Source organism: Dermochelys coriacea, chromosome 3, assembly GCF_009764565.3.
Source record: "Dermochelys coriacea isolate rDerCor1 chromosome 3, rDerCor1.pri.v4, whole genome shotgun sequence".
Taxonomy (NCBI): Eukaryota; Metazoa; Chordata; order Testudines; family Dermochelyidae; genus Dermochelys; species Dermochelys coriacea.
Genome location: NC_050070.1, coordinates 107246564 through 107258660, shown reverse-complemented (window position 1 = coordinate 107258660; position 12097 = coordinate 107246564). Strand labels below are relative to the sequence as shown.

General features: G+C 40.0%; 2 protein-coding genes across 18 annotated transcripts in view; one reads left to right on the top strand and one right to left on the bottom strand.

Moving 5' to 3' along the window:
• The window catches only part of REPS1 (RALBP1 associated Eps domain containing 1), a 112672-nt gene that overhangs the window by 93597 nt on the left and 6978 nt on the right, over positions 1-12097 (top strand). For 12 of the 17 annotated variants that reach the window (XM_038393866.2, XM_038393869.2, XM_038393864.2 and 9 more), the window contains 4 exons: positions 1694-1766; positions 4568-4686; positions 7190-7254; positions 11635-11820. In XM_038393866.2, the coding sequence (XP_038249794.2) occupies positions 1694-1766; positions 4568-4686; positions 7190-7254; positions 11635-11820 (443 nt within the window). The remainder of the gene's footprint in view (positions 1-1693; positions 1767-4567; positions 4687-7189; positions 7255-11634; positions 11821-12097) is intronic. The other 5 variants (XM_043511098.1, XM_038393865.2, XM_043511100.1 and 2 more) reach the window with 1 other exon arrangement.
• Positions 10433-12097, bottom strand: part of ECT2L (epithelial cell transforming 2 like) — a 58874-nt gene continuing 57209 nt past the window's right edge. Inside the window, exon 23 of the mRNA XM_038393856.2 lies at positions 10433-11278. The gene's annotated coding sequence lies outside the window, so the exon portion shown is untranslated. The remainder of the gene's footprint in view (positions 11279-12097) is intronic.

The following is a 12097-nucleotide window of genomic DNA, read 5'->3' as shown; positions in this document are numbered from 1 at the left end:
GGGTGCTCAGGGCACTCTGCCTCCATATCAGCAGCAACATAAAGGTTTTAATTTTCCTTTCAATGAACGTTTTTAAGGGTTCTAGAATATATTACTAGCCAGAGTTTGCCAGGAACTCCTGTTTTTTGGAGCTATACTGTAACCTTTTGTCCTGAGCTCCAGAGATCTTGGCTATAATGTGAGGCCTAACCATATTCTGTAGAGCCAAAACATTAGGTTTTCTTAAAGTCCTATTGAATCCCTCCTGTTACTCAGCCAAGAATGCTTTTTAACTTCATGAAAGATACTATAGGAAATCCAGACCCATGCCAATGAGATAGGTGGGATTTTATTCTACATTCTTCCTGGTAATTAAAGATGAGGAAACTTCCGTGTGTCATGGATCTCAGGGACCCAAATTGGTTTTTTGGCCAGAGAAATTCTAGATAGGCATGATGCATCCCAGGGGAACTCTTCTAAATTAATACTGATGCTTTAAATGGTAGATGGAAAAAGATTTGAGCTATAAACAGGACAATGTGGATCTCTTTACCTGTTCTTCACCAGCTTCTTGACCTATGAGATTAATTTAGACTAACTTCATCCAACTGCATTTGTCAGTTACTTTGGCATCTCATGAACCAGTGTCACTGTATCACCTTCTTTTCAGGTTCTTGTGGGTAGTGACTCTTTTTGGAAGCCCTTTGTGTCATGAGAGATTAATGTATTCTGCCAAAGATACTAATTAACTCAAAAGGAAACTTCATTATCTGAGACTGTTTTCTTAGATGGGCATCCACTTTTCTGACTGCAGTAACCTCAGATCATAGCAAGTCTCATGCTGTAGTGATTATCAACTAAACCTTGCTTCACCAGAATGAAGCCATGCTATGGACTTATCTGAGATTCCCCTCAAGATGATGATGGAATTCTATCTTAATGAGCCAGTTTTGCCAATTTGTTCCACCTCCCATTCACGTGTGTGAGAGCCTTTTCTGTCTGCTTGAGAAGTTTAGTGGTTTCTACTCTGAGCAACTTAGATCCTGACAGTCAACCCAACTTGACAAATTCCCAAGGCAGTGTTATCACGTAAGAGGATTGTATCTAAATATTTCTGTGGTTGCATCTCACATGGCTGCAAATTGGCTAGCCTAAAGCTGGAAACTCATGTCAAAGTTCATTCAGACCAAGACATAGCTGCTGCCCTGCTCAGATACGTGTCAGGGCAGTTACACGGTCCTGATCTCTATGTATCTTACAAAGTTTTTGATTGATTTGGCCTCTAGGAAGGAATTCTGTTTCAAGGCCTCCGTCCTGCAGAAACTGTTCACAAAATAGAGGAACCTATACTCGTTAACTGCTTGTTTTTGTCTTCTGATGCATTTTAAAAGGTTTTGAAGTGATAAGTCTTATTCTCCATCTTTTTAAAACAAAATACACCAACTTGTTCACATAGTTGGCATTGTCTTTGTTCTGCCAACAACTGTATTACTGTTACTTTCTTTGGGGACTTTGTTACTTTGACTCAGGGTTTAGAATCCTGCCCAGATGGTATCTTACAGGGAAGTACAACAGTAAGGTACATATTTCTTTTTTGGACTTGAAATCTTTTCTATTGCTGCTTAGGTAATATAACCTGTTGCTGTTTTTAGCATAATTAAATTGTGATAAATTAACACTACAAAAATGAAATTTTGTACTTTCATTCTACCAGCAGATGGTTACAGCAGTTCAGACTCCTATACTTCAGATCCAGAACAGATTGGAAGCACTGTAACTCGGCAACGGTCAGTAGAGTAGTAACAGAAGAAATATTAAAGGTTATAAAGCACACCTCCCCCCTCCCAAATTATCTTTCTGGCTGTTTAATAGCTAGCATTTAAAAGGGCAAATAAAGATTTATGGTGGCCATTATTTTAACAATCAAAAGTGGAGGCAACCTGTTCCCTAGTGTTATATGGCAGAAGTGTATCAGTCTGCCCCTAATATGTGTAAAGTTAAAATTTCTGGTGCAGCAGAACAGTACTGCTTGATTAAAATGGCAAGCCTGGAATTGGCTGGTCAGCTATTGCTCCACGTTCAATCATGAGAACATTCTACTTCATATTTAGGGTTCCTTCTGAAAAACAAGAATGCATAACCACAGTTGGTTGTCACCTAGCATACAGCCAGTTTCTTTGGTTTAGAAGTCTGCAGTGGTTATTTATAGATAAGTACTAAATATGGTTCTCTGGTTGTATCTCCAAGTGCTTTTGAGGATAGGAATAAAATTCAAAATGATCTGGACAAACTGAAGAAATGGGTTCGAAGTAAATAGGATGAAATTCAATAAGGACAAATGCAAAATACTCCATTTAGGAAGGAACAGTCAGTGCACACAAACAAAATGGGAAATGACTGCCTAGGAAAGAATACTGCAGAAAGGGATCTGGGGTCATAGTGGATCACAAGCTAAATACGAGTCAACAGTGTAATACTGTTGCAAAAAAAGCAAACATCATTATGGGATGTATTAGCAGGAGTTTGTAAGCAAGACACAAGAAGTAATTCTTCTACTCTGCTCTGCACTGATTAGGCCTCAACTGGAGTACTGTGTCCAGTTCTGGGCACCACATCTCAGGATAGATTGTGAACAAATTGGAGGAAGTCCAGAGAAGACCAACAACAATGACTAAAGGTCTAGAAAACATGACCTATGAGAGACAATTGAAATAATTGGGTTTGTTTAGTCTGAAGAGAAGACTGAGGTGGGACATAAGTTTTCAAGTACATAAAAGGTGGTTAAAAGGAGGAGGGAAAAAATTGTTCTCATCCTATCCTCAGAGGTTAAGCAGCAATGGGCTTAAATTGCAGCAAGAGTGGTTTAGGTTGGACATTAGGGAAAACTTCCCAACTGTCAGGGTTGTTAAGCACTGGAATAAATTACCTAGCAAGGTTGTAGAATCTCCATCGGAGATTTTTAAGTGCAGGTTAGACAAACACCTGTCAGGGATGGTTATATAATACTTAGTCTGCCTTGAGTGCAGGGAACTGGACTAGATGACCTTGATAGATCCCTTCTGGGCCTACTATTCTATGATTTACTAAATAAGAACATCATATATAAAAGAGGTTTTTAAAGCCCTGAAAATCTCGGGTGGGGGGTGCGCTTTGTACAGTAGGACTGGAAATCAACATTGCTGTTTAACAGCATAGGATCAGTTTCAAAGTTGTATCTTAAAACTAAAATAATTAGTGATTTCATGTAGTAAACATTATGAAAACTCTTAAAATAACCAAAAAGGGTTTGTAATTAACTTGTAGTACAACAGGTGGGAAACTGTTTTCCAGTGTTACTTAATTGCAAAGCTGATTCTTTGTCTACTTTTATATAAATCTTTACATTACTGAGATGATGGTTTTTGTTGATGTAGCCATAGTTACTTGAGGAGGTGATGTTGCTACACAGACAGGAAAAACCCCTTCCGTCAGTGTAGGCTGCATCTACATCGCAGGGTTATGCTGACATGACCTCTGTAGTATAGACTCACCCCCAGAGTTTCTTTTTTAATTAAATGAGTGCACCAAAAATACTCTAGACAAAAAATCTCATTCAGATAGTACTACAGCAACATAAGACTTCATTTCTTTAACCTCTGAGTTTGGGCTTATTTTGATTTACATCAGATTTCCCCAAATCAAGGGTTATCAGACTGGGGATTGTGACCTCTCAGGGGGTTGCAAGCTCTCAGCCTCCACCCCCAAGTCTTGCTATGCCTCCAGCATTTATAAGAGGGTTAAATGTTTAAAAAGTGTTTTTAATTTATAAAGGGAGTCATACTCAGAGGCTTGCTATGTGAAAGGAGTCACCAATACAAAAGCTTGAGAAGCACTGCCTAAAAGGTGTAAGTCTTTGTAAGATCTGCATCTGTGTTTGGATCTTGACATTACTAACATGTCTTGCTTCATACAAAATAACAAAATGCCCAAGGATAAGGGCAGTATTTCTCAAGATCCTAAACAAATGCACTAGGTAATAGAAACTTCAGATGGAAAAGCTAGCACTCACATCTGCAAACATACACTGAGACTTCCTCAGCTTGATCATGCTCAAGGCTGACTTGTATATGAGTGAGGCAGAACCACCGGAAATTCCGTTTTCTTTAACACTGTCCTACTTAACAGTAGAAAGCAATTCCTATTCAGGCTATTGACAGAAACTTGCATGTTTGACAAAAGTCCTGATCATAATGACTTCCAGTGTAGGTTGGATATTGCATACCTTCTCCTGAATTAACACTTGGGAAGTCTACTGTCAGACACTATAAGCTTCCACAAACATTACAGTAGGTAATGAGTGCAATAAGGAGGGCTAATATGCATTTTGAAGAGAAAATAAAGGTATAAATACAAGAAATTCAGTTATCAGAAGCAGGAAACACCAGTTTCTTGCTTTAAAAAGTAAATTTGGCTGGGGAAAAAGGAGCTGATAGCAGCTATTAACCTTGAAACAAGATTTCTTCATATAGATGTTTTGGATTGCACTTTGCAATTGAATTTCTACTGTTCTGGCTGTCTAAGCCTCTACAGAGGTTTACTTGTTTTGCAGGTCACATTCAGGAACATCTCCAGACAACACGGCACCACCCCCACCCCCTCCTAGGCCTCATCCTTCACATTCTCGATCATCATCTTTAGATATGAACAGATCCTTTACAGTTACTCCAGGTAAGTACATTATATGTCCATGTGTTTACTACTTTGTTTAGTACATATTTATCTTAACACTTCAGAGAAATTTTTTTTAACTTTATTTTTAAATAGACAGCATTAGGTTTGAAATGAAAGGCTGAAAGTGTTAAATCTACTAATTGCTTTTATTAAAATTTAGACTCCCTTTTAAAGAAAAACAGTAGCTCAATCAACAACTTAATTAAAACAGTAAGTTCCTAAATAAAATGTCAGTACATAAGGCAATGTAGTCAAGTGGATAAATGTGAGTCTGGGAGCCATGAACCCCAGTGACCCAACTGAGGACTCCACATTCCAAATTGAGTGCTCAAAATTGAAGCAGTAGGAGTTCGTGACAGATGCAGATTCAGATGCAAAAGGGTGGTAATAGATTTATAGCCTCAGAAGATTTTTACAGGCAACTTACTCTTTTATTGACAGAGATGCTGGCTTATAATTTCAGCTCATGATCTTAAAGTACTGTACAAAGGCTTTTCTGCTGGGGGGAAAAAACTGAAGTGTAGAGAAGTTTACATAACAAACTAACGATGTGAGGAGTAGAACACAGGTCTGATTCTCAGTCTCTTGCTCTGTCCTTTTGCCAATTTTGTGTTTGATCAAAGAGGCCACAGTATTGTAGCCTTCTCTGCGGTTATGGTTTGATTTAACCAATTACTCACCCCAAGGTGAGGGCTTACGCCTACTTTAATCTGTGAGAGTTCAGCCCACAAGATTGACTATAGCAGAGAAGTTATCAACAGAAGGGGGACCCCACGGTGCACAATAGAAGCTATCTAGTGCTCTTTCTATAATAATTTATCTTAATAGTGTGACAGGGTCGGGCCAGATGCCTACAGGAGAGTGATAGAAGGCAGATATATTAGCCCCAGGTTAAGTAGGTCCCTTTTCCCTGGGTAAGGTAACGGAAGGTACCAGAACAATCAGGAACTTTCTGGAAACAATTAAGTCAGACAGGCTGATTAGAGCACCAGCCAATCAAGAAGCTGCTAGAATCAATTAAGGCAGGCTCATCAGGGTACTTGGGTTTCAAAAAAAGGAGCTCACTTCAGTTTGTGGTGTGTGCGCGAGGAGCTGGGAGCAAGAGGCGCAAGAAGCTGAGAGTGAAGGTGTACAGCTGGAAGACTGAGAAGTACAAGCATTATCAGACATCAGGAGGAAGGTCCTGTGGTGAGAATAAAGAAGGTGTTGGGAGGAGGCCCTGGGGAAATAGCCCAGGGAGTTGTAACTGTTACAGGAGCCATTGTAGACAGCTGCAATCCACAGGGCCCTGGGCTGAAACCCAGAATAGAGGGTGGGCCCAGGTTCCCTTCATCCCCCCAACTCCCTACTTGATACCGGAGGAGTTGAACTGGACTGTGGGTTCTACCAGAGGGGAAGGTCTCTGGCCTTTTCCCCGATCCACTAGGTGGATCAGCAGAGACTGCGGGGATTGTTCTTCCTTTCCCCATGCTGGCCAGTGATGAGTGTGAGTGAACGGCAGATTTGAGCCACGAAAGTGGCCAAACCGAGAGCTGTTGTGAACCTCTAAGGCGAGCAAATCTGCCAATAAGCGCAGGACCCACCAAGGCAGAGTAAGAACTTTGTCACAATAGCCAACCATACAATACACACTGCAGTCTGGTAAAGGAGACACCAGTTCAGGACGTGTAATATTTGGATTACTCACACCATGCCTTGGTGAAAAACCCCAAGTGCTAGTCACCATCAGTGGTAGTCATGCTTATGTCTCTTCTCTCCTCCCCCTCTTCTTCTTCCCCCTCCACTCCCAAATAGGAGCACAGGCCAGGGTATAGCTTTTATGATGTTACACTGACAGCCACTGGACTTCATACATATTTAGGAAGGTTTTTACTCCTTTTCATTATTTGAATTTTCACTCCCCACTGCTTCTGGGGTACTTTGTTTTTCATAGGCTAATTCATTAGTTCTCATACTCATAACGTTTGTCGTCTTATCACCATGGTAACAGTAACATTAAGGAAGTTTCTAACAGTTCACCCTGACTACCAACAGTTATCTTGTGGTGTCAGCTAATCTCTAGTAGACATTATTATCCAAACTCAGCAATTATTTTCAAAACATCAGGATATCTCAAACAGAAACAAGCTTGGCAGGCTTATCATCAATTTACTTGTACTAACTTACCTTTGTAATATAGCTAACTCATCCTAAGGCCTAATTTGGCTATGCCTGAGACCTGTAAGCTCTATGTCGCAACATTAATTAATACTTATATTTTACCTCTGTATCTTAAATATAGCTGACACCTTTTATCCTTGGCTACAGTATAATTGTGGCATGTCAATCACTGAAGGACAGTCCTGGTTATGTTAGCTTATGCGCAGATAACGCGGCTTATTTTCATGTTGGCAGAGTGGAAAACTAAATACATGTTCATCATATTTGCAATGAGCATGTCCTAACATATGGAAATAGCCCTGTCATCCAACTGTCATTCAGAACCTATGTCTCTTCACAGGACAGCAACAAGCTGGAGTTGTTGCCTACCCCCCTGCAGTGCCTCCAAGACCACCACCCTCACAGGTGAAGTTGACTTATTCTGTGACAATTTTTTAAAAAATTAAATAGTGCATATAATTCTTTGCCCAAGTGCAATCTTTCAGTCTGTTGAATTTTTAACTTTGCTTTAAAATACGTGCAGCAAGTAAGCACATAAGCCTGGTCTTTTGGGGGATATGAATGTGTACCAGAGCTTTCAAGCCTAGGCTTCTGCCACCTTGTAGGGCTTCCCCAGAAAGATGAGGACGTGCTCCTAGGGAAGCAATGGACTAAACGGAGACATTGAGGCCTGAAGTACTTTTCTCCTGAGGTCAACGGGAAGTGTCTTTGGTCCAAGAGCCACATGGGAGGTGGGGAGCGGCAGAAATTTACAAACTTTTGGACACCCTCCCCAGAATAATTCCTGGGTAGCAATATAGAAATATGCTATACAACTACTGGGGCGTGAGTTGGGGGTGGTGAGACAGACACCCCTTGGAAAAGGTTCCCTGTTCTTTGTGAACTCTCACCTAAAATCTGACACTCACTGCACCAAACATATGTCTGACAGGATACTTATCCAGGAAGAGTAACATGTAAGCTATCTACAGAAAGCATGTAATTTGTCAAGACTCAAAATTATTGAGATGTATGTATAGATAAATACATTATTCCACAGATATTACCTGAAGTATGCTTTACGGACTTGGAGTAGAAATTAGTCACCTGAGTGATGTCTCGATGATCCATTCAAGCAAGAGGGAGTTGCTAATCAGTCCCTGGTCAGCTGGCAAGGCATTGCAAGGTTCTATTGTCAATCCTTGCCACATCCCAAAACAGTCAGTGGAAAACCATGAGAGACCATGACAAACAATCAAAACCATTTAAAGGTAGAAAAGAAACTCTACAACAAGGCAGGAATTCACCCTGCCTGTTTTCAGTATAACATAGAGCTTGTCTACACTACAGGTTACTTCAGTATACTTTACGTAACTCAGGAGTATGAATAATCCACATGCAAGTTGTATTAATCTAAGCACCTGTATAGACATTGCTATGTTGGCGGGAGAGCTTCTCCCACCATCGTAGCTACCGCCTCTCACCGAGTCAGGAGTTAAGCTCTCCCGTCAGCTTAGAGCATTTCCACCACAAGTGTTGTATCAGTGCAGCTGCACTGCTGTAAGTGCTGTAGTATAGAGAAGGGCACTGTGGCTCCATTGCTGAGGAAATCCCTTAAGGAACAGGGAGCTTCCATGAAAGCGTTTATCCTGGTTCTGGTGAAACCCACCAGCTTTGCAATGGGCTCAATTTTGAGGGGGCAGCCTACTTTATTATATAGAAAAGGTAAATTGATAAGTGTAAACTCGGGTTTACATTTAAGGATTCTGTTTTGTGTTGTGAGCAGTTACCACCATCACTTTCTTACTAGTTAAATCGTTATTCTTTCTTAAATAAACCTACTTTTGTTTTATTATAAGTACTCACAAGTGCTGTGTTGACAGTAGTGGTGGTTTAAGGTAAAACTGGTAAATTATGGTACATTGCGCCTTTGATTGCAGAGCATCTGAAATTTCTGTGATTAGTCAATATTGGGCTGTATCACAGGGGAATGAGTCTGAGACTCAGGAATTGCAGTGCACATATTGTTAACCTGCCTGGCGAAGGTAGAGCTGGCAGTGTCAGGGAGCTGTCACCCAACTACCACAAGAAAAGACTTTCTCATTGGAGACAAGGAGACTCATAGTGTTATACCAATAAAATAAAAACCAGCAGGATCTTATTAAAGGGGAAATGGCAAAATACCACATTTATTGTGAATACAGAAAGAATCCTAGTAAGCAGTTAGTTATAGCTATAACATTTCATTCACACACACACGTGTACGTTCTGCAAGGTTGTTATCATAGTTACCAGACTTAGAGTTGCTCATGCCAAGTCACTGGCCTGGTGGCCTGGACATGAGGAGAGAGCAGGGCCTTGTCGGATGCACATCTGATGCTCCTGGAAGTTGGTTTGCAGAATCAGACCCCAAAGTTCTCACTTTCCAGAGTCCATTTTTGTAGGAATTTCTTCCTATGCCAGTCCATGGGAATTGCTTCATCATGCTGTTGCTGAATCAATCGGCAGATGGCACATTCCTGACGGCTCTGTGCTGCCAGATGTTATCTTCTTTGGTTCTGCCATTCTTGAGTCTGTTGGGTGGATTCCAGTCTGCCCTCCGGGGGTCCTCTGGTTATTTCCACTTGACGCCTTTTTCAGCCGATGGACACTGGACTCTTAGGCTGGCACCTCCCTGATCATTCAGTTATTTATTCACACCAAGCATCCATCCACATACATCCTCTGTTTTAATATATCTCTATTTTAATCACAATTGTTAACAAAGCGAGATGAATACAACAAAAGGGCGGGGAGTCTCTGGGTGCTGTTCCTATTAGAGTATTGCTTTGAGTCTCTCTCTGTGTGAGTAGTTGTTACAAAGAATTGCTTTGAGAACAGACTCTGTCTTGGAATGTACTAACACAATTAGCAGTTTGCAAGTTTCACACACAGAGGGAGAGAAACAGTACCAAAAACCAAGAGACCTCTTAATTTAGTAATACCCTGAAATTTAAACTATGGGGAATCAAACTCATTTGTGATTTTAATACAGAACTTCTTTAATATGATCCAACAAGAGTTCTTGGTACCCTGAGAACCATCACAGGTGGCATGTACAGTTTTAAGTGCTATGAAATTTTGCTCACATTCATGTCTCCAGAACCTTGCTTTGCAGAAATTACTCACTTCCCTCTTCCTATTAGGGGAGCGCCTAAGTAACCACCTAAAGCCAAAAGTGTGGGTTGACCCTGACTGGCTAAAACATTTTTTTTTTTTTTAAAGAGTATAGACAAGGGTTTACCACAAGTGCCAAGTGGTGTCTAAAGATGTGTTGGCTAACGCATTTAAAATATCACCTATTCTTCTAGTGTTCACAGGGTCCCACTTAATGCATGGAGTTTTGCAACTACCCCATGAAGTTTCCTGGTGACACAGTACAAAGTCCTATTTAGTTATTAGTTCCAGGGGTTGCTTATGTTTATAGCTAACATCAGCATCAAATATAACCTAAATATTTAAAATGGGTTCTATGTTAAATTCATGCCAGTTCACATTGGAATTTTTAATCAAAAAAACCCTGCCTTCATGCATAACCTTAGTTTTAAAAACACAATTTAAAAACTTTTTGATGTGCACTGTCATGTTATTAATTAGCATGTCACAGTAGAAAAGGGTTTTATCTACTTTACTGCCAGCCACCCACCTTACTTTAAATATTAAAGGAAATTAACCTTGAGACTGGGATAGAGGATGGAAGAAAAAGGGACTTCTCAGTTTGCCTTCCCCAAAGTGACAAGCTACTCTTCTAGAAATAGCAGTTTGTGAGCCTTCAGCCTCTTATTATATCAGTAAATTTAAACTGGGAATCATTCATTATCCTTAGTTTTTGTTTTTCCTTTAGGAATTGAGTTGAAAGTGGTTGTTGCAAACTAATCCTAAAAGAATGCTTAGCTTCTTAGAGATGACACAGAAAAGGGATCAAAAAGTTTTATTAATCCTAAAATAAGTTGTTGATAAACATGTATATTCAAAATAGGAGACAATATAAAGGTTATACTTCCCCTAATAATTATTCTTCATATTTCTACTTCTCAGGGGAGAATGTTTTATAATTCCCAAACTATTTTAAAAACAAAAGGTTAAAATTAACAAGCTGTACACTAAAAATGCACAAGTTACATCCGGGAGCGCTCTAAATGATTGGTGTGCCACTTTTATGCTTGAGGGACTCTTCCGTTGGCATCAAATACTACAACACTCCCAAGCAATGAACCAACATTTTGCTCCAGCACACCCTGGTATTGCTGCATGGTTTCTTCTCTCTCACTGTTCAATTCTGAATTGTGTAGCCTTTAGGTTCTAATATTCCATCTGCCTTTTTTGTCTTTCATCTTCCTGCTGTTTCAGTTTTGCTCCAGAAGAGCAGTTTGGAGGAAGGATAGGTTTTATCCGTTCAAAGAGAAGTACACTTGGAAAAATGGAAAACAAAACAGTTTAGGTGAAAGGAAAGAAGTTTAAGTTTACCACTGATCGTTTTTGTACCATTGATATTGGGCTACGAAAGTGTTCTTGCCCCTTGTTACAAATGTAGTCATTTTGTACTTGTATGGTAAGAAGCATGTTTGTTCTAGTGACAGGATAGAAACTTCCAGGCATTATTAAAAGTCTAAACAAAGGCAGTAACTTCTGTAGTAATACATTCAACAATTGTCCTTGGTTAGCATTCTTGCATAAACTCTTGTTTGGACAAGATTTTGCTCCTACATTGTCAGTTATTTCAAGAACACAGTATTAGAAATTACTGTCATCTTTGTTTTGCTATAGGGTGCAGGTCCTCATGTGCATCGCCCAGTGGATGCTGAAAGCCTAATAGCTCATACCAGTACCTCACCTCAGCAAATACCAGAACAGCCAAATTTTGCAGACTTCAGCCAGTTTGAGGCATTTGCTGCATCAGGTGTAAATGATGAGGAGGAGGATGAAATTGAAACACATTCAGAAGTCTTGCAGGTCAGTGTAAATGGATTGTAGACCACTTAGTGTTATACACTGGTGTACCCTCTTAGTTACACCCAGTAGACCTTGCATAAATCACTTTCTGCCTGTTTCCCTGTCCACTGTTTGTCCAGTCTATAAACTCTTTTGGGCAGGTACAATCTTATTGTGTGTGTTTTTGTAGAATGCCTAGCATTATAATGGGGCCCTGATCTTTGTTGCAGGCCTTTGAGTTACTATAGTATAAATAATATGTAACATCTGATTTAGATCAGAAGAGTTTCAAATAAGT